Source organism: Myotis brandtii, unplaced genomic scaffold (genome assembly GCF_000412655.1).
Source record: "Myotis brandtii unplaced genomic scaffold, ASM41265v1 scaffold18, whole genome shotgun sequence".
NCBI classification, from domain to species: Eukaryota; Metazoa; Chordata; class Mammalia; order Chiroptera; family Vespertilionidae; genus Myotis; species Myotis brandtii.
In genome coordinates this window covers 1603292-1624826 of record NW_005356674.1, presented here as the reverse complement: position 1 = coordinate 1624826, position 21535 = coordinate 1603292, and the positions used below count along the sequence as shown (strand labels likewise).

At 49.0% G+C, this 21535-nt stretch overlaps 1 protein-coding gene across 1 annotated transcript; it reads left to right on the top strand.

The window, feature by feature from the left end:
• The first annotated feature begins 5812 nt into the window (after positions 1-5812).
• Positions 5813-20716, top strand: MRAS (muscle RAS oncogene homolog). The gene is made up of 6 exons (XM_005863524.2): positions 5813-5890; positions 6247-6457; positions 15399-15552; positions 16861-16960; positions 18957-19036; positions 20203-20716. The coding sequence occupies exons 2-6, from the start codon at positions 6265-6267 to the stop codon at positions 20300-20302; spliced, it is 627 nt and encodes a 208-aa protein (XP_005863586.1). The 5' UTR covers positions 5813-5890; positions 6247-6264; the 3' UTR covers positions 20303-20716.
• The last annotated feature ends 819 nt before the right edge of the window (positions 20717-21535 follow it).

Genomic DNA, 21535 nt, shown 5'->3' with positions numbered 1-21535 from the left:
CCAGCTGGTGCCAACCCTGGGGAGAGGAAGGAGCAAAGGACAGACCGCCGTTTCCATGTTCACATTATCGGGAGTGTCGAGGCAGAGGCAGTGCCTTTTAGAAAGAAGTTGCCAGCAGAGCTAGGTTCGGGCTGCCCGTGGGCTGGGCGGGGCTCTCCAGCGGCGGTTACCATGGGAGCCAGCGCTCATCTGCCAAGTGGCTGCTGTTCCAAAAGTTGGTTTCTGAGTGGAGGGGGCTGCCTGGAACCTCAGAGCCATTTCCCATGGAAACAATGTTCTAAATGACGGGTGACGTTCCCACACACGCCTTTTAATCTGAGCTGTGATGGCAGCAGAGCCTTCTAGTGGGGGAGGGGGGGGGCAGGAGGCTGGGAATGGGGAGCCTCAGAGCAGAGGACCCATGGGAAAGTCTCTCTCTCTCTCTCTCTCTCTCTCTCTCTCTCTCTCTCTCTCTCCTTCCATCCCTCCCTCTCTTTTACACACACACACACCTCCACACACACCTCTCTCTCTCTCCCTCTCTCTCCTTCCCTTCCTCTCTCCCTCCCTCTCTCTTACACACACACACACCTCCACACACAGAACTAGGCTAGAGAACAAAGATTTGAGCTCCTTCTCTGAGCTGGGCTCATTTCATGCATTTTAATTTTATGCTTAAGGCAATTCTGCAAAATATGATTCTCTAACCAACCCCATCTCACAGATGAGAAACTGAGGCTGGGAACGGGAACATGCCCAAGATCCTTCAACTGGTCAACAGGAGAGAATCCAGCACAGAAAACCGTGTGGGGAAACTTTAAGGAGAACCTCACGTCCACCTTCAGCATCCTCCCACCTCAAATCCTGAATTTATATGTCCTTTTTTTTTTTTTTACCAGGTTAGGGAAGTTTTCTGTCATTATTTTTTCAAATAGGTTTTCAATTTCTTGCGCGCTCTCTCTCCTCCTCCCAGCACCCCCATGATGCGGATGTTGGTACACTTGAAGTTGTCCCAGAGGTTCCTTACACTATCTTCATTGTTTTGGATTTTTTTTCTTTTTGCTGTTCTGTGGGTTTTTTTTTTTTTTTTTTTTTTTTGCTTCCTTCTATTACAAATCGCTGATTTGATTCTTGGCTTCATCTGCTGTACTGTTGATTTTCTGTTGCCGGCTCAGTGGGTTTGGGGATCTCAGAAAAGGAACAATGGCATCTACCAGCATTTCTGTCTGACAGACACTGCCACCCCCCAGCGCTCACCCTGATGCCAGACAATTCAGTTCCTCCCCATATGTCCCTGGTTCCTTTCACGCTGCTGCCGCAGCACTGGAGCTCAGAGGGAGTGAGTCTGAGGAGGTTCGTGTGTGGGCTCTTTAAGAGGAATGCCTGGCACTCCAGCAGCCTCCGTGTCTCTCGGCCACAATCCCTACTGGTTTTTACAGCCAGAAGTTGTGGGGACTGCTCTTCCCAGCACTGGAACCCTGGGCTGGGGGGGCTGGTGTGGGTCTGGGACCCTTTACTCCTCCAGGGGGGACCTCTGGAGCCAAGATAGCCCTCCTGATTTTTATCTGCCCCACGTGGGTGTGGGACCAGCCCATTCTGCATTTCAGCTCCTCCTACCAGTCTCCGTGTAGCGTCTTCTTTAATTCCCTAGTAGTAGGGCTTCCATCCAGTGAGATATCAAGCAGTTCTGAATGATGGTTGTTCTGTAGTTTAGTTGCAATTCTGATGTGGTTGTGGGAAGATTCAAGGAGTACATTTACCCACACTGCCATCTTGACTAGAAGTCAAGAACCAACATTCTAGAGTGATCTCCAAGGTGCCTTCCAGTTGAATAGGCTGTGCATATAAGCAGTTTGCTTCTTAATCGCTAACCAATTTTTCATCCTGTGGTGACTTTTAAAAAATATTTCTCGCCCTGGCCACTGTGGCTCAGTTGGTAGGAGTGTTGGCCTATACACCAAAAGATCATGGGTTCGATTCCCAGTCAGGACACATACCTAGGTTGCAGGTTCAATCCCTGGCCCTGATTGGGGCCCATGGAGTAGGCAACACTAGGTTGCAGGTTCAATCCCTGGCCCTGATTGGGGCCTGTGGAGGAGGCAACGGATAGATGCTTCTCTCTCACATCAATGTTTCCCTCCCCCTCTCCCTCCCTTCTCCTCTTTGTAAAAATCAATGAACATGTCCTCGGGTAAGGATTAAAAAAAAAAATCTTTCTCTGCACCACATGAGACCAGCCTGTTTTGTGGCGTGTAGTGCATGCCCTTTGGCATTTTGCCTCCCCTCCCCATTTACAAAGACATCATTTAGTCAGGGATTATCTGGGGGGAGATTGAAGACTGGAAAAACACGTCCATTAGGAGAAGATGCAGCCAAGAGCCTTTATGAATTGGGGAGTTTTTTGGACCCATTCTTTCACCCTGGTGACCCCTTCTTTTCTTTCTGGGCTCACAACTGCTCCCAGAAAGGTCTTATCAGTGTGATTGGTTCGACTTGGTAGAGGAAGGGAGATAATCCCAACCCCTGGCTGGGAGACTTGCCCCTTAGCCTTCTGCATGGTGAGGCCAGTGCTGTGGACAGTAGGTTGTCTGACGGTTGTTCAGAAATGCCAGGGTTGAGCTTCCAGTTCCTTCTGCGAGCATCTGCTCCATGCTGGTGCTATGCCAGGCTTTGTGCTACAGTCAGGGACCAGAGGCAGTCCCTGCCCTTTTATGCATAATACAAGCGTAGAAGATTTTAGGTGTGTGGTGGCCTCTGTACCAGAACTCCGGGTCTCGAACCCAGGGTAGAGGTGATGCCTCTCAGGGGAGTGCGATTCCCAGGCTCAGGCCTGACCTGTGAAGAGATCTTTGCTCTTTCTGGGCCACAGGGGTGTGCAGAGGATGCGGTGTGACCATAGGGCACCCTGGGAGAACACAGAGCTGGTCGGGGGAGAGAGGAGAGTGTGAGAGGCTACAGGTACCGACCACTGGAGGGTCCGTGATGGCAGCCAGTGACAGCCTTGAGTGTCTAGTGAAGGAGCCCAGGCTTGACCCATCAGCTGTGGGCAGCACTAAAGGGTCTTTACCACAAGGGACCCGGTCCAATTTTGGTGTTAACTGTGCATTCCAGCCCTGTTCCGTTGTGTCTGAGTTGGGATGGAACCCCGAGTTGGCCTCCTGTGGTCTCTCCGGAACTCAACCCCCAAGTGCTGGGCACCATGAAAGAAGGGGCCCCCCTCTGGCAGCGTCCTGCCCGCAGCCTTGCAGGACAAGCAGAGGGCGATTATTAGCAAGTCCCTGGTGAGTCTGTTGCGGGTGGTCTGAGCACTGACTCACAAGTTCAGTTCATGTTCTCTATCATGTTTACTAGCATATTTTTTTAATCCTGTTTTATTTTGAGAAGGAAATCAAGAGAAACAGTTTTCCTTCCCGATACCTTCCCACCCACTTAGTATTTCTTGTTCATGTTGCTGCCAGCAGAGCGTGGAAGGGAGCTTTAAAAACAGCCTCTTTCGCAGACAAACACGTGCACCGTCACCCCCCACCAGGAGGGGCAGTGAGGAGCTGGCTCTCTCCCACCTCTCCCCATCTCCGTCTCCCTCCAAGGCCTCTGTGGCCCCTTGGACCACCATCTCTGTCATGTGGGAGATAGTTCATTGAAGTCTCAACTTACCCCCATCTTTGTAGGGAGACCACAAGATGCAGGGGCTGCAGCTGGCCCTGGTCCCTCCATCCCCCACTCGAAGGAGAGGCGATCACACGTTTCAGGTGGCTTAAACATTTTATTTTGTTGGAAACATTTTAATATGGTTAAGCTTTTCTAATATACAAATATCATACCTGCTTCTTAAAGAAAAGAAAATTGAGAAAGTTCCCTTAAATCTGCATTAGACACAGCCACCTGCCAATCCTCTCTCTGCCTGGATCTAGGCATGTAGGTTCACAGATGGGTAGCTTTATGGAAGTGCAATCATAGGTACTTGCTGTTTTGCAGCCTGTTTTTTTTTTTATACATAATATAAACTTTTTTAGGTAAGTAAATATCATCCTTTTTTAAAAAATATGTTTTTATTGACTTCAGAGAGAGAAGAGGAGGAAGGGAGAGGAAGAGAGAAGCATTGTTGGGAGAGAACCATCACTTGGCTGCCTCCTGCACACCTCCCCTACTGGGGATCGAGCCTGCAACCCTGGCATGTGCCCTGACCAGGCACTGGCCCAATGACCTCTCAGTTCATGGGGTGACACTCAACCAACTTAGCCACATCGGCCAGGGCTGAATACCATCTTCTTAATGGCCGCATAGTATTCCATTGTGTGGGTAACTTTTCCTTTAGCCTACCCCTCCCAACATTTAAGTTATTTTCATTTCTTTCCGGACTCTTAACAGATTGTACACTTGTCTGCATATCTCCTTAGAATAAGTTTTCACATGTTGGTACAGCTATAAGAGAGGGCATGTCCATCTGAAATGTTGCTATATTTATGCAAGTGCAGTCTCAGACCAGCGTGGACAGATTTGCACTTTCACCCTTACTTCCCCACACTGCAGGGAAATCCTAAATGTCAACATCAAGCTTCAGTAACTGCAGGAGATTATGCAATGACTCTCGCCTGTAGCCCCATGCAAATCAGTGTGGCCACATAACCCACATTTGTATCTAACACCCTTTCTGTTGAGATCTAGACTTGAGGACTCTTCTGGAGTTGGAAATAACTGTAAAAGCCAGTCCTTTGATCCGATAGGTAAGAAACCATGGCTCAGAGAGGCAGTGGCCTTCCCAGGCAGCAGCAATGCACACAGGACACCCAGTTTGGGGCCCTCCCCCTTTCCCCGGGCAACTACCTCCTCACACTCTGCTGTGAGTCCTTAAGTTTCCCAGTCACACATACACTGCACCTTCCCCAACTTGCTCAGTACACTGAGGTAGGCTCAAGCCTTCTCCCCCCTCAGCTCAGGGCCCGCTGTCATGCTGCCCAGGAATGCCCACCAGGAGGTGGTATTGCATCTCCCTGGCTGGGCCCGCAGTTAGCAGCTTAGGTCCCTGGCAGCAACCCTCAAATTGTTCTTTAGGTGACTCTCCCTCACTCCCAATGGTGCTTAACGTTTGGGGCTGTCAACCTCCTGCTACTGGAGACTGTGGGCTTCCGTCCTTATAACAGGTCCTGGCGTCCCTCCTATTTGTCTGAGTGCTCCTTCCATGCTCCCTGCCTGCCTCTCCTTGTCACTTTGTGACAACATTTCCAAAGGCCACTCTACTTCTCTGCTGTTGCCTCTTCACAATCAGGCCTTATCTGTTCAGGCGCAATTATTCTTTTGCATCCTAGCCCCATATTTCCAGCTCCCTCCTAGGCACCTTGATTCAAGGTTTCTCAGTATTGGCACTTCTGATGCTTTAGGATGGACAATTCTTTGCCGTGGGGGGAGGAGCGGTCCTATGCATTGTAGGATGTTCAGCAGCATTCCTGGCCTCTGCTGACTAGATGCCAGTAGCACCCACTTGGTTTCGACAACCAAAAATATCTCCAGACATTGCAACATCCCGGGATGGAGGGGAGAATTGCCCCTGGTGGAGAACCGTTGCCTTAGCTGGACTCAACATCATCAAAACAAAACTGAGCCCGGCTCCTCCCCTTCCCTTCCCCCAACTGGAGCGGGTTGACCAGATGTCGCGAGATTCTAGCACGACTCTGTGCATAATAACAGTCAAGCCGGTGGAGGGGAAGGGGGCAGGATCACAGAATTGGGAGAGTTGGAAGAGGCCCCTGAGACCTTGAGCTCAGGTGTGCTACGCTATTGGGGCCTTCTTTCCTTTATGCAAAGATGGTCTCACATCCTTCCCAACTCTTCATCCAGTGGGTCAGAGTTGATGGGAAAGGTGAACCTCCATGCTGTCCCTGCTCAGACCACAACCTCGTGTTTACCTGCACAGGTAGGCACAGGGCAGAGTTTAGTGGTGGGAAAGCTTCTTTGACATGGCTTTTGGCTGTGCTTATTAGAGACCATGTGGCATCTAGTAGTACTGTGTCCCTGAGGCCAGTCCTGGCACAGAGTTGGGATTCAGTAAATGATTGAATCAGTCATTCTAACAGTGATTGTCTCTGGGTGGTGGGATCAGGGGTGACATTTTAATATTCATTTGCTTTTTTTCATTTTCAAAACTTTATAAAATTGGGAGTGTTTATTACTCCGTAAAAAGGCAAAAAAAAACACAAAAACCGGGACTATTTTCCCCTAAGTCAGAGAGGAAAAGGTCCCTGCCTCACACCTCATGTCTTGCTTCCCCAGGTCTGACCCACAGGAAACATGGCAACCAGCGCCGTCCCCAGTGACAACCTCCCCACCTACAAGCTGGTGGTGGTGGGGGATGGGGGCGTGGGCAAGAGTGCCCTCACCATCCAGTTCTTCCAGAAGATCTTTGTGCCTGACTACGACCCCACCATCGAAGACTCCTACCTGAAACACACAGAGATTGACAATCAGTGGGCCATCTTGGACGGTGAGACCTGGCTGGCAGCCCTGCAGGGGGCTGGGGGTTAGAGGCAAAGGGTCAGGGAAGGTTGACAGGCTACAGTGGGGCATGATGGTTTTCTTCTAGTTGCCATTAGGGAACAGTTGGTATTATGAGGCAGTTGGTCCAAGGCCATGTATGGTTTCCAGGGTGAATTCTGAACAGCTTTGTGGAAACCAAAATGTGTATTCAACAAAGAGGCAGGGCGAGATTCATGCCAACTCAGTGATGTCATGTTGGTTATTTCTTTGCTGATCAGAAGCTCTGATTAACATTTACAGATGTCTCTAGCTAATAAAAAAGTGGAAAATAAATTTCTCAGTTAAACACAGTTTAGTTGGTAAATGTCCCTTGGAGGGGAAAAACTTACATCTGACATTGTGTTACTAGTTGAGCCTAAATTGGTCTAGATTAGCAGTTCCCAAAGTGTGGTAGCCAGGCCTGCAGCAGCAGCGTCACCAGGAAACTTGTCAAAACTGAAATCCCCCAAGCCATACTGATTCAGAAACTCTGAGCGTGAGGCCCAGCAGTCTGTGCCTTAACAAGCCCTCCAGGTAATGCTGAATTCAGAGAGCCACTGTTCTAGATTCCCCTGATTGTGACTTCATACTCTGAGTCTCTCCCTTAAACAGAGCCGTTACTCCTAGACTGTCATTGTAGGAGGGAAGCTTTGAAAACCACTGGGATCTAAGTCCTCTGCCAGATGTGGGATCTGCAAATATATCCTCCAGCCTGTGGCTTGTTTTTCATTCTCTTAACAGTGTCTGTCAAAGACCAGATTGTTAAAATGTCCCGAAGTTCATTTATTAGTTTGTTCTTTTATGGACCGTGCTTTTGATGTTCTAAGAAGTCGTCATCTAACCCAAGGTCACAAAAGTTTTTTCCATTATTTTCTTCTAGAAGGTTAACGGTTTTAGGTTTATCATCTCCCTGAGTTAACATTTGTGTGTGGTATGAAGCATGGAACAAAGTTCGTTTTTTGTATATGAATATGCAGTGGTTCCAGCACTGTTTGTTGAAAGACTGTCCTTTCCTGACTGAATTGTCTTTTGTGCCTGTGGTGAGAATTGTTTATCTATTTTATGTCTTTAATCTGTATGTCTATGTTAACACCAGTACCACACTGTCTTGAACACTGTAGCTTTATAATGCGTCTTGATGTCAGGTACTGTTAAATTTCCAACTTTGTTCTTTTTCAAAATTGTTTTGGCTAGTCTAGGTCCTTTGCATTTCCATATGAATTTTAGAATCAGTTAAATTCTAAAACTCTAGATTTTGATTGGGATTGTATTGAATATATAGATCAATTTGGGAGAATCAACATCATAACAATGTTGAATTCCTGCCCTAACCAGTTTGGCTCAGTGGATAGGGCTGAAGGGTCCCAGGTTCGATTCCGGTCAAGGGCATGTACCTTGGTTGCGGGCACATCCCCAGTAGGAGGTGTGCAGGAGGCAGCTGATTGATGTTTCTCTCCCATCGATATTTCTAACTCTCTATCCCTCTCCCTTCCTCTCTGTAAAAAATCAATAAAATAAAAACAAAAAAAACAACAACATCATAACAATGTTGAATTCCCAACCCATGAGCACAGTATCCTCTCCATTTATTTAAGTCTTTAAGTCTCTCGTTAATTGTTTTATAGTTTTGAGTGCCTGGGTCTTTTACATATTTTGTCAGATTTATACAACATCTGTATTATAAATGATATTTGGGTTTTTTAATTTTAGTTTTCAATTATTTGTTGCTAGTATATAGAAATACTATAGAACTTTGTATATTAATCTGGTAACCTGCAACCTTGTTAAATTCACTTATTCTAGTTTTTGTTTTTGTTTTTTGTATTCCATTGGATTTTCTGCATAGATGATCAGATCGTGTCCATGAGTAAAGATAGTTTTACTTCTTTCCAATCTGGCTGGCTTTTATTTCTTTTTTCTTGCCTATTTCACTGACTAAAGACATACTTGTCTTGTTCTTGATCTTAAAGAGAAAGCATTCGCTCTCTGCATTAAGTTGGACGTTAGCTGTAGGTTTTTAATAGATGCCCTTTATCAGGTTGAGGAAGTTCCTTCCTATTCCTGGTTTGCTGAGAGTTTTTATCGGGAGTGGATGTTGGATTTCGTCAAATGTCTTTTCTGTGTCTACTGAGACAATCATGATTTTTCTTTTTTAGTTTGTTAACAAGACAAATTAACATTGGTTTTTCTAACATTGAACCGACATTGCATCCCTGGGATAAATTTTACTTGGTCATGATGAATTCTTTTTATATATTCTTGGCTTTGATTTGCTAAATTTTGGTTAGAATTTTTGCATCTATGTTCTTGAGAGATCTTGGTCTGTAGGTTTTTTGTAATGTTGAATAATGTTGAATTTATCGAGTGAATGGGGAAGCATGCCCTCTTCAATTTTCTGGAAGAGTCTGAATAAAATTGGTATTATTTAATGTTTAGTAGAATTCACCTAAGAAGACATCTGGGCCTGAGGTTTTTTTTTATGAAGATTTTAAACTACAAATTCAATTTTTTAATAGGGCTATTTAGGTAATCTTTTTTTTTTTTCAGTGAGCTTTGGTAGTTTGTGTCTCAAAATTTTTTAGTTCATCAAAGTTATCGAACTTATTGGCATAAGGTTGTTCATAATATTCTTTTATTGTCCTTTTAGTATCTGTAGAATCTCTAGTCTTGTTATCTCTTTCATTCCTGATATTGGTAGTTTGCATCTTTTCTTTTTTTTCCCCTGATCATGCTGGCTAGAGATATATCAATATCATTGATTTTCTCAAAGAACCATTTTTTTTTTTTAGTCCATTGATTTTTCCCATTTGGCTTCACTGATTTCCACTCTCATCTGTATTATTTTCTTTTGTCTGCCTACTTTGGATTTGATTTGCTCTCTTTTTCTAATTTCTTAAAGTAGGAGCTGATGTCATAGATTTGAACATTTGTTTTTTCCCTAGATATTCATTTGGTGCTATAAATCTCCCCTAACTACGCGTTTAGCTGCATCCCACAAAATTTAATAAGTTATGTTTTTCTTTTCATTCAGTTCAAAATACTTTCTAATTTCCCCTTTGATTTCTTCATTGACCCATTGGCTACTTAGAAAAATATTATTTAGTTCTCAAGATTTAGGAATTTTCCAGAGATCTTTCTGCCATTGGTTTCTGTTTTAATTTCATTGTGTCAGAGAATAAACAGTATATCATTTGAATTCTTTAAAACATATTGAGGTTTGTTTACGGCCCAGGATATGGTCTGTCTTGGTAAATGTTCCATGTGCACATGAAAAGAACACATCTTCTGCTGTTATTGGATGAAGTATTCTATCAGTGTCAATTAGATCAAGTTGGTTGATAGTGTTGTCAAAGTTTTCTATATCCTTATTGGTTTTCTGTCAATTTGTGCTGTCAATTATTGAGAGAGGGGTGTTGAATTTCAGAGGGTAATTGAGAATTTGCCTATTTTTCCTATTAGTTTCTGCTGCATGTATTTGGACACTCTGTTATTAAGTGCATAGGAGTTTGAGACGGACACATCCTCCGATGAACTGACCCTTTCATTATTGCAAAATGACGTTCTTTAACTCTGAGTCCTCCTCCCTGCACTGTGGCCTAGAAACTCTCTCAAGGCAGTACGCTGGCATTCATAGGTGCCTCACCTCTCTTCCATCTCTTCTCTCAAGGTCACCACCCTTTGTGGCCTGATGTCCAGTGTCTTGACAACCATTGTTTTATATATTCTTGTCTGTGTTTTTTTCTCTTTTTTCTTTTGGTTGTTTGAGGTGAGAAGGTAAATCTTGTCCCTATTACTCCATCTTGGCCAGAACCAACACACAACTTTGTGTGTACTAAAAATCACTGAATTTTACATTGAAATTGTAAGTGAAAAACATTTTTTAAAATTAAATCTTTATTGTTCAGATTATTACAGTTGTTCTTCTTTTTCCCCCCATAGCTCCCCTGCACCCGGTTCCCACTCCACCCTCTGCCCTTACCACCCACACCACTGTCCTCATCCATAGGTGTACGATTTTTGTCCAGTCTCTTCCCACACCCCGCACACCCCTCCCTCCCCCCCAGAATAGTCAGTCCACTCCCTTTCTATGCCCCTGATTCTATTATATTTTAAAGGATGAATATTATGCTATTTGAATCGTATCTGAATTTTACAGAACATCATCCCTCATCGGCCTGTCTGCAGCCCTGGAACGGTGGACAATGCCATCAGGTGCCTGATGGTACCACACATGTTCCCACCTCAGCGACTCTGCATTTGGTGTTCTCTCCGCTCAGAGCACTCCTGCTGCGGAAATGCATTGTTACTTCACTTAGGTCTCTGCTCACATGTCACTTCGGTACCACCCTGCCCTGTCATTTCTGTCCCTTGCCCGACTCTTTTTTCTTATGCTACCTTTTACAATTGAGCATATATTTGCTTAATACATTTATTTATTTGTTTCCATTTTTATCATCCCCCAGTAAAATATAAAATTATGGAAGCAGGGAATTTATTTTATCTACTGTTATATCCTCAGCATTTAGAATACTGCTTGACTCCTAGTAAATCCTCAGTAAATGTGGAGTGAATGAATGCATGCATGCATGAATCCTAAACAATATATGTGCAGTCACAGGCTTGATGTGCTAGCTGTATTATTTCTAACACACAGTAAAATAAATATATCTAACTAAAAAATCATCTCTATTAAAATTAAAAACTTACATTTAGGAACTGTCTACAATCATCTCATACATCACCCATTCGAGTATATACTTTGGGACATACTGAATTAAAGGCATATAAACAGGTTTCTGTACCACAGGACTCAGAGGAGACCACGCCATGGGGTGCTAAGCCTGGGATGCCTTCCAAGTGCTCTGAGCTCTGGGGTTTCTCTTCTTCCAAACTCAGAAAAAGCAAAAGCAAAAGCATGAGGAGGAGGCAGAGGCGGAGGCGATGGAGAAGGGACTTTCCTAGGGTCAGACCTAGCTAGAGGCAGAGCTGGGCCTAGGGGCTCTTGACTCTGCCATGCACCCCCCTCCACCCCCCCATCCTGTTGTGCTGCCTCCTCAGCTGGCCCAAGTCTCGGGCCTGCAGGGTAGGATGTTGATCAAACCCTCTGCCCACTTACAAAGGGCAGGTATTTCTGGGCCTTTGCACTCATATGGCCGCCAGGCCCACCTCTGCCCAGCCGGCCTCTGGAACATTGCATCTGTCTTCCATCGACAGAAAACAGCAGTGGGCCCGGAGTCTCAGACACCCATCCACCTTGGGTCCAGCTCTGTGGCCGCTCTGTCCGCATATCCACATGGGGGCTCGGTCTTTGCAAAGAGCAAAAGCCCTGGCCCTTCTGCACCCTCGGAAGCTGGGATGCTTCCACCCTGGCTTCTGCCCAAACCTCAGACACAAGGGCTGGTGTCTTCTCGGAGGGGCCTGGAGCTGGCTTTTCCCCGAACACTCAAATCCACATTCTTTCTGGGGAGAGAAAGGGGAGGAGGACAGTGGAAGGGCAATGAGAGCAAAAGGAACACTCCTTGGGAGCTTTTTCTGAGCGAGGGGTTTACGTGTGGCTTCTGTGCTCGGCAGCCCTCGGGTCCACTCAGAATAGACACTTCTCCATGGTCCAGCTGAGAGGGGTGCAGGCAGGGCTGGCCGGTCCTTCCACCCAGCCTCCCCTTTCTTGCTCCCAGTGATGTGGGACGACTGCTCCTCTTTGCTGCTGTCCTCAGATGATGAGCCCAGCCCCTCAGGGCCCTGCCTGACCCCTGATCCTGGTTCTGTCAGCCGTCACTGCTTGATTGCTTCCAGGAACGTGGCGCTCACTGATCTCCAAGGTGCCTGGGCAGTGCTTGCTGGTAGAGCCCTTCCTTACATTGCGGCCAGATCTGCCTCCCAAGCCCTCTTTCCCTGCTGCTCCTTCTGCCCTCACAGCAACGTTAGCAGTTACCGCTCACCACTCTTTTCCTGAAGGCCAGACCCAGTGCGGAGGGCTCACAGATATTACTTATTTCATCCTTGTAACAGTCCTGCTAAACTGGAGTGAACACTCTGCAGGTGAGCACAGCTGCTCTCCAGCTAACATGCCCCGGTACTACTGTCCCAGCTGATAAAATGGGGAAATACTTCCGAGCCATTGAACGTTGCTGCTGCTGCCTCTGCTGCCCTGTGCACCCCCCCACCCCCAGAGCCCGTCCAGCAGCCCTCTGATCGGTTGCCTCTGCCCAGGTCCTTCCTCCATCCTCAGAGGCCTCCCTGCCTCCATGGCTGTCCCTCTTTGGCTGCCAAACTCTGACTATATCTCTCCCTTCTCTGAACCTTCAGTAGCTCCCCAGTGCCCAGAGAGTTCAAGCACATTCATTTAGGACCCGAGGACCCCAGCCTGTGGTCTCCCTGTCTCCTCTTTCTACCTCCTATTACCCCCCCCCACACACAAATCTTTTACCCTGCACCCCCGCCTCCTCACTGCTCTCCCTTTTCCAGCCTCCAGGCCCTTGCTCAGGCTGCTTCTCTGCCTGGAAACCTTTCCCCAGGCCCCATCTTTTCATGTCAAAGTCTGTTCATCCTTCAAGGGCAGGATTAAATGTCCCTCACTTTTATTCTTCTTCAAGGACAGGATTAAATGTCTCCTCTTTGCTGAAACCTTCCATTATCCTTCTAAACTGAAGAGAACAAACACCCCTTGCCCCCAGATCGCCCATAGCATGTATCACTTTCTGTTTCATATTCTGATTTTTCTTCAGTCCGACTGGACTGTTAAGGAGCTTGATAGCCAGATGCATCTTAGTCTTTAATCACCCGAAGGACCACACAGAACGGTTGGCACAGAGTAGGTACTTAGCAAACAATTGACGAATGGATGGCTGATACCCCTTAGGGTGCCACAGGCAGGTTGCTTCTCTCCCCGACAGTGGGCGGGCCTGGCAGTCACCACACACCCATGTGCTGTCCCCGTCCAGTGTGTCAGGATTATGCTGGGCTCTTACACTGAGTGAGAAAGGTCCTCTATTTCCCGTGCTCCGGAACGATCAGTGGGTTACAAGAATAGCTTTGTGTCATTCGTGGGGTAAGATTTTATCTCATCAACTTCATCACTGATTATTGGCCTACTCAGGTTTTATATATTTTCTAGAACCAATTTTGCTCATTTATACTTTCTTAAATCATCCATTTCATTGAGAATTGAAAATTTTATTGCTATAAAACTGCATATAGTTTTCTTTCATAATTAAATATATATCTCTACTCATAGTCATAGGCCTTTTCTCATTCCAAATGCTTATTTGTCTTCTCATTTTTTTCTCTGATAAGAATTGGTAAAGGTTTTTGGTGTGTTTTTTTAATTGGACATTTCAAAGAATCAGCTTTTAATTTATTGATATCAATACTTTTTCCTTTCTCCCATTCTCTAAATTTCTACTTTTAGTTTGTTTTATTAATTTTCCTTCTCTAGCCTCTTGATTTGAATGCTTACTTAATTTTCAGTCTGGTTTTCAAAAGTGCATTGCAAGCTGCCTTTTTCTCTGCGTGTCACTTCGCCTCACGCCAGAGGTTTTATTACTGTTTATTGTTGTTCAGGTCTGAATAGTTTGTAACTTCTGATTTGCTTTTCCCTTTAACTGGAGAGTTAGAGAGCGGCATAGCTTTTTAAACTTTCAAGTGGCTAGATTCTTTTATACCCATGTTCCTGTTGACTTATGAGCTTACTGCATTATAGGCAAAAGATGGCTCACATGATTTCTGATTTCTGGGATTGGTTGAAATTTTTTTTTAATATATTTTTATTGATTTTTTACAGAGAGAAAGGGAGAGGTATAGAGAGTTAGAAACATCGATGAGAGAGAAACATCGACCAGCTGCCTCCTGCACACTCCCTACTGGGGATGTGCCCGCAACCAAGGTACATGCCCTTGACCGGAATCGAACCTGGGACCCTTGAGTCCGCAGGCTGACGGTCTATCCACTGAGCCAAACCGGTCAGGGCTGAAATTTTTATTTATAGTCTAACATGTGGCCAATTTTGGTGATGATTTCATGTGTATTTGAAATACTTATTTCCTGTTTGAGTATAAAGTGTGTTCTCTCTGTCTCTTGTCCATCTCTAAGGGAAGCCCATTCAATTCTCCCACAATGATTATAGAATTTGTCCATTCCTGCGTTTAAAAATCTGGATATATATATGGCAACATTAAATGTCTCTGACTTCTATTCTTCCCTCAAGGACAGGACTAAATGTCTCCTCTTAGATTTGTGACTTGGACAGTGAGAGGGGACGGTTGGGAGGAACCCTTTGCTGAGATGGTTCTCCCAGCTCCCCACTCCTCTTCTAGCCCTGGCTCCCCCCACCAGCACCCCTCTAACATCCTCATCCTAGGAGGCAAATGGCCCTGGCTCTCGAGGGACCACTCCTTCCCCTGGGCCCTCCTAGTATCTGTCCACACGGCTGAGGAGCCTCCTAACCCAGGTGGCCCCGTCGGGCTCTCCCCGGGCACATCCACAAACAAGCTGCCCCCCCCCCGCCGGGGGCTGCCAGCAGGTGCACTGTTTCCACTTACAGAGGAGGGAAAGAGCTGAGTCAGATGACTCCCCAAGAACCCCTGTGGGAGGGCGCAGCGGGGAGCCATGCCGGGGCCAGAGGGACTTGGAAGCCCAGCTGATCACAGGCCTTTCTGTAGACCAAGAACCAAGGCCCGGGGAGCACCATGGGTTGGGTGGGATCTGTGGGGCCATAAGCAAGTCAATTAGAGCCTCACACTGAGGTGTCTGAGGCCCCGCCAGGACCCCCACAGCCCAGCCCAGGGGCCTGTGTGGCTCTCGTGGGGACAATTTGGATCGAGCCACTGAGGGGGCAGCAGAGCGTGGGGTCTGCAGGCTGCGGGGGGCCCCGGGGGACTGGTGACAACCCTGACTGGCCCATCCCACCCCAGTTCTGGACACGGCCGGGCAGGAGGAGTTCAGTGCCATGCGGGAGCAGTACATGCGCACAGGGGACGGCTTCCTCATCGTTTTCTCAGTCACGGACAAGGCCAGCTTCGAGCACGTGGACCGCTTCCACCAGCTCATCCTGCGCGTCAAGGACAGGTGGGCACAGCGGGCGGGCTCCCCACTCCTGGCTCCCAGCAGCCTCTGTCTGTCTGTCTGTCTGTCTGTCTGTCTGACTCCCTCTCAGATTTTCAGGTGAAAGCTGAGGCACGAGGGGCAGAGCTGAATTCAGACCTTGTTCCCTCCGACTCCTACCCTGGTTCTTTCTATGGGGTCAGACTGTTCCAATTTAACCGATGTTTTATTACAAAGAAAAAGTGAATTTTTTCTCCAGATTACATTGTAATTGGTTAAATTGCATTTGAATGCGAGCCCCCCAATTAAAGGCTCTTTTTTTCCCCTTAGCTTATATGGAGTAGTTAAATAATTTGGAGTCTGTTTTAAGCCTGATTGTTTTTTTCCAGTTAATTGCATCTTAAAGAGGCAATGTAAAGAAAGTAAAAGGGCAAACTTTGAGCAAATCTCAGTAAATTCCCAAAATTCAGTTAACACCTATTCCAAAGGCAAAATGTTAATAACTTTACAAGGTAAAGGAATACACAGTTCTCTCTCTCTCTCTCTCTCTCTCTCTCTCTCACACACACACACACACTCACACACACTCACACACACAACACACACACACACACACACTCACACACACTCACACACACTCACACACAAACCTCTAAGAGAGAAATGTGGGTTAAAACCCTGACCATAGCAATCTCAAAAGAGAAAACATAAATGACTCGGATGTGGGTAAATACTCAACCTTCTAGCTATTAAAGAGGTGCAAGGAAATATCATCAAGTTCCGTTTCCACCTGCCCGATTATGATTTTCTTAGTAGAAATAGCCAGCGCTGACAGCTGCTGTGAGCCGGGCGTTTATTCACTGTGGACCGTGTTGGGCCACATGTGTCAGTGGGCGTCTCTAAGGCAGACATGCCCTTGACCCTGCCTCCTCCTGGGAGCCATCCCGATTCTGCAGCCGCCATTCATTGAGGGCCAACTGTGCGGCCCACGTGGCCCTGGCGCTCCTCACGGGTCACTGCCGACGGCCACGGCAGCCGGCGTGGTGGGTGCATCTGGGGGGCCGGAGGTGGAAGGAAGCCGGTCTGGGAACCCCGCCTCTGGCCCAGGGGCCCCTCCGTGTCCTCACTTAGTGCTGAGCCAGGGGGTTCCCTGGAGGGCCCCTCGCTCACCTTGGAACAGGCCTAAGCCTCCAAACCAGGGCAGGCAGCAGCCTCGGGCCCCTCTCCCTTCCCGGAGGTCTGTGTGCTGTGTGAGGCCTGAGGTGTGGCTACGCTGCCTTCAGGGGGGTGGGGACAGCGAGACCTGACAAGCTGCTGTTCCTTGTTTCCCAGGGAGTCGTTCCCGATGATCCTCGTGGCCAACAAGGTCGATTTGATGCATTTGAGGAAAATCACCAGGGAGCAAGGAAAAGAAATGGCGACCAAACACAATGTAAGTTGCGTGTGTGTGTGTGTGTGTGTGTGTGTGTGTGTGTTGGGGGTGCCAGGGGGTGTGTAAAAGTCACTCCTGCCGTCCTGGTCTGTGTGGATGGAACGTGAGCCTCGCTGGTAGTGGGCTGGGTTCCACGGGGAAGCTTGGCGGGCACATGCGATGGTGGGATATTTTGTGAAACAGAACAACGGGCCAGAGAGAAAGCACCCTCGTGTCAGTCATTAAAGGCCCTCATGTGGGGAGCAGGTGCCTTCACAATGGACTGCAAGCTGCGGGCACAGCACCTCCCGGGCCTGACTCAGCAGAGCATCGCTGGGCTGTGCCGAGGGCAGGCTCTGTCCCTGTCTCCGGGCCGGTTGCCTGATGACGCTCAGACTCCTCGGGTCAGCTGCCAGGCGCTGTGCTGGGGGCACCCTCACAGCCACACACTGAGGTGGATTCGATGATCTCCCTCTCCCAGGGACTCACCCTGAGGTCCGCCCAGGCCACAGTGTGAGCAGACATGCTATGCGTGTTTAGTCCGTGGTGATGCCCCTTTGCCGGCTGGGTGGTGCTGGGTGGTGCTGGGTGGGGCCACTGGACTCTTCCGGCCTCTCCCTGAATCGGCACAGCCCCTGCCCCGGCCTCCTTGGCCAGTCATGTAGAAGTCTGCCCTGACTGCCCGGAGGTCTGCAAGGCTGCCCGGGCCCTCTGCCCCGTGGGCCCAGCTCTGTGAGCAGAGGAAGGGGACTCACTGCGAGGTCGTTCTGCTTGTCTCTGCCTTCTGTGTTCATGCTCATATTCATTCAGCACCCCTAGGCCGGGAAACACAACTCCTTTCCTTCTGGTGACAGCAGACAAACAGACACAGCAGGTTCGAGGGGGTCAGAAGGTGACATGTGCTGAGGAAAAAGTAAATCGGGGAAGAGGGTTGGGACTGTGGGGTGCAGTGGGTGCTTTTCCAAATAGGTGGCAGGGAAGGCCTTGCTGGGAGGGTGCATGTCAGCCAGGACTTACAGGAGGCAAGGGACTGAGCCCTGCGGTTGTCAGGAAAGAGGTTCCAGCAGAGAGAGTCATCGGCACAGAGGCTCTGAGGCGGGAGTTTGAGGAACAAGAGGAACAGCAGGAGGCCTGTGTGGCTGGAGCAGGAGCAGGAGGGGTGAGTAGCAGCGTGAGATCAGAGAGATGGTTTAAGGCCTGTGGACTTTCGCTCAGAGTGAGAGGGGAAGCCTTGGAGGGTTGTGAGTGAGGAGTGAGGTGGTCTGATCATGGCTGAGCAGCTTCGCCCAGGTGGCCGTGTTGAGAGTGTCTGTGGGGGCCGGGCTGGGACTGCGGCAATAACCCAGGGCAGGCCAACATGGGCCAGTGGGGCGCACAAAGGTGGCGAGCAGTGGATGCGTTCTGGGTGTATTTCTAAGAGAGACAACAGAGTTGGTTCACAGATTGGATGTGAGGAGAGAGCGAAGGAAAGGAATGGGGGTGACTGCAAGGTTTGGGGCTGAGTCACTTTCAGAACACTGAGTGACCGTCACTGGGCCGGGGGAGGCTCCAGGAGCAAGTGTGTGGGGAGACGAGGAGCGTGGCTTTAGATCTCTTCAGTTTGAGGGTGCACAGCCCTGGCCGTGGGGCAGCCTGGCCTTAGGCTTGCCCGCCCGCGTCCTCTCAGGGCCCTGGGAAGAGGAGCAGAAGTGCCCCGGGTAGAGAAATAGACTCAGGAAGAAAAACGAGTAGAATCAGAGCGCATTTTAGTTTGATAAATGAAAGTCTTTAGTCTTCCGGTATAGAAAATGGTCACGTGAATTCTATTTTTAAGGAGCTATTAAATATCTCTGTGGCTGGAGAGCAAGAGGGAATTGGAAAAACTGTCAGTGGAACTTGCAGAGGGAGAAGCCACCACGGGACTTGGGGGTGTCGGGCCAGGGTTCTGCGGGGATTTGAAAGCATCCGGCTCCCAGGGCCCCTGAGAACGCATGTGGCCTCAGTGCCCCTTTCACCGAGAGGGAGCTTTGCCTTCCAGATCCCATACATAGAAACCAGTGCCAAGGACCCCCCTCTCAACGTGGACAAAGCCTTCCATGACCTGGTCAGAGTGATCAGGTGAGCACGGGGCCCGCCCTAGAAACAGGGCCCCTGGGCAAGGTGGGCACCAGGAGGGCCGGCTCTGAGGGGAGGCTGGGCACTTTGGGCCTGTTTTTAGATTTCTTCACCCGCCCCTCTTCCCACCTCCCTTTGCTCACCCCACTGTCTCTGAGTGAAGCATCACTAGCTGACGGGAGGTGCCTGCTGCCTGAGGCTCCGGCTCCTCTCGGGGTTCCCCTGGGTCCTGCAGCGTGGCCTCCCTGGGGCAGCTCCCTACATCCTGCCCTCCGTGTCCCCCAGCACCACAGCTGCCCTTTGACATTTCACCTGAATGCCCAGCATTCTGACTCCCAGGCTCAAAGCTCAGGGGGTGTTGAGCGTGTGTCCCTTTGCAGACCCCACACGAAGTCCGTCTACAGGATTGTCAGAAACCCCAATCAGTAGCCTCTCATACATTCCTCCACAGTCACCTGGTGCTGAGGAGCCTGACACAGCCTCCCGGCTGGTCTCCCTGTCACCCACCTTTCCCATTTCCAAAGTCTTCAAGTTAGGTGTGAAACCACATACCGGGCTCTAATGGTGTCCTTCCTGGCCGCCACCCTCGGCCCCCAGCACAGCAAACAGGCACATGTGCGCGCGTGCGCACACACACACAGACACACAGACACACACAGACACACGCACGCGCACTCCGGCTGTGACGTTGCAGGCTGCATCTCTGCACTCTCGAATTATTTTCCTCGCGGGCATTTTGCCTCCAGTTAGGATATGCTATCACCAGGAGGTGGCGAAGTCTTGGTTACAGACCTGTAGTTCCCAGGAGAGGTTTTAGACATAGGAACTATGAACAGAAAACATGTATAAAGCTTGTACTCGGCTGACCTGCCATTTTATTTAAAATATGAAACATGGAAATAGAGGGGAACATTATATAACACATAACGTAGAGTATGATTTAAATCGATGTGGCCACAGCATGGTGGCAGCAGTTCTCAGCAGTAGGATGAGACACTGTCCAGGCCATGCCCTCCTTCAGCACCAAGGACAGCAGCATCTCTGCCACTCCCACCCCCCACCCCTAACCCCAGCCTCCCTGCCTCAGACCCAGGGCCAAGGGAGGGAAGGCACAGGGAGAAGCAAAGCCCATTCTGATGTTGACTTTCTGCCTTTCATTGTCTCAAAAGGCAACAGATTCCAGAAAAGAGCCAGAAGAAGAAGAAGAAAACCAAATGGCGGGGAGACCGGGCCACTGGTACCCACAAACTTCAGTGTGTGATATTGTGATGGGCCTGGGGCCCTGGGCACAGTCACCGTGAACTGGCCAGCCCTCGGGACCCCTCCACTGCCTAACCTCACCGGGAACTGTTTCTAACCATGACCCTTGACCCGAGGACTGGGCATAGGAAGGGAGACAGGGAGGGTGGGCAGGGAGGAAAGAGGGTGCGGCTTCCTCGAAAGGGCACAGGCTTCGTGCCTCACAAGACACAGCATCCGAGCCCCGCGTGTGATTCAGCCGGTTCCTCCCGTCTCCTGGCGGCTGTGTTGTTTCTTTGAACTGCGTAGTGTCGGTTCGATGTGGACGTTTACCCACCACGTACAGAGTACGAAACAAGCCATGACCCAGCTCCCACTTGTCTCCAGTCCTCGGTGTCTGAGCTTGGGCGTCTTTTGTCGGTTTTTAAATTATTTTAGTGATCACTGTTGTCTCGAGGGGGTCTGTGCCCGCTGTCTGGTGGAGTTTCAGCCCTTCAGCAGATCCCCCTGACAACACGTCCGGAACATCGTGGTTGTTTTTCGCTGAGTTTTCCCGGCAGTGCCAAACTCACCTCACTATGAGGGACAGTGACTGGGAGGCCTCAGGGGCAGCAGTCCCTGCTCGTGGCCTGAAAATGGGAGCCATGAGAGCCGTGCCCAGCAGGAGGGTTTCATGGCCGATATCAGGAAACAGAATCTCATTTTGCTGAGGGGAGAGGCTGGCTCGAGCTTGCCAGTTCTTTTTTTTTTTTAATATATATATATTATTGATTTTTTACAGAGAGGAAGGGAGAGGGATAGAGAGTTAGAAACATCGATGAGAAACATCGATCAGCTGCCTCCTGCACACCCCCTACTGGGGATGTGCCCGCAACCAAGGTACATGCCCTTGACCGGAATCGAACCTGGGACCCTTCAGTCCGCAGGCTGCCGCTCTATCCACTGAGCCAAACTGGTCAGGGCAAGCTTGCCAGTTCTAAAAGGGGTTTCGTGATCCTGGAGATGTAGAGACTCAAGGGCACAGATCTGCCCAGGTGTTCGTGTCTTTCCCCGTCGGCGTGGGCTCAGTCTGTCCCCACCGGCCTGTGCTGCCCACAGCTCTCCATCACAGACACGCTGACAAGGCCTGCATGCTTCTCCGCGCCACCGTGCGCTCATCGGGGCACCATCCGGGGATCCTGGTTTGTGCTGAACCTGGCGCAGAAGTGATCCAATACTGTTGTTACCTAAACAGCACCAACACCCGAAGCCATGTTCCCTCTG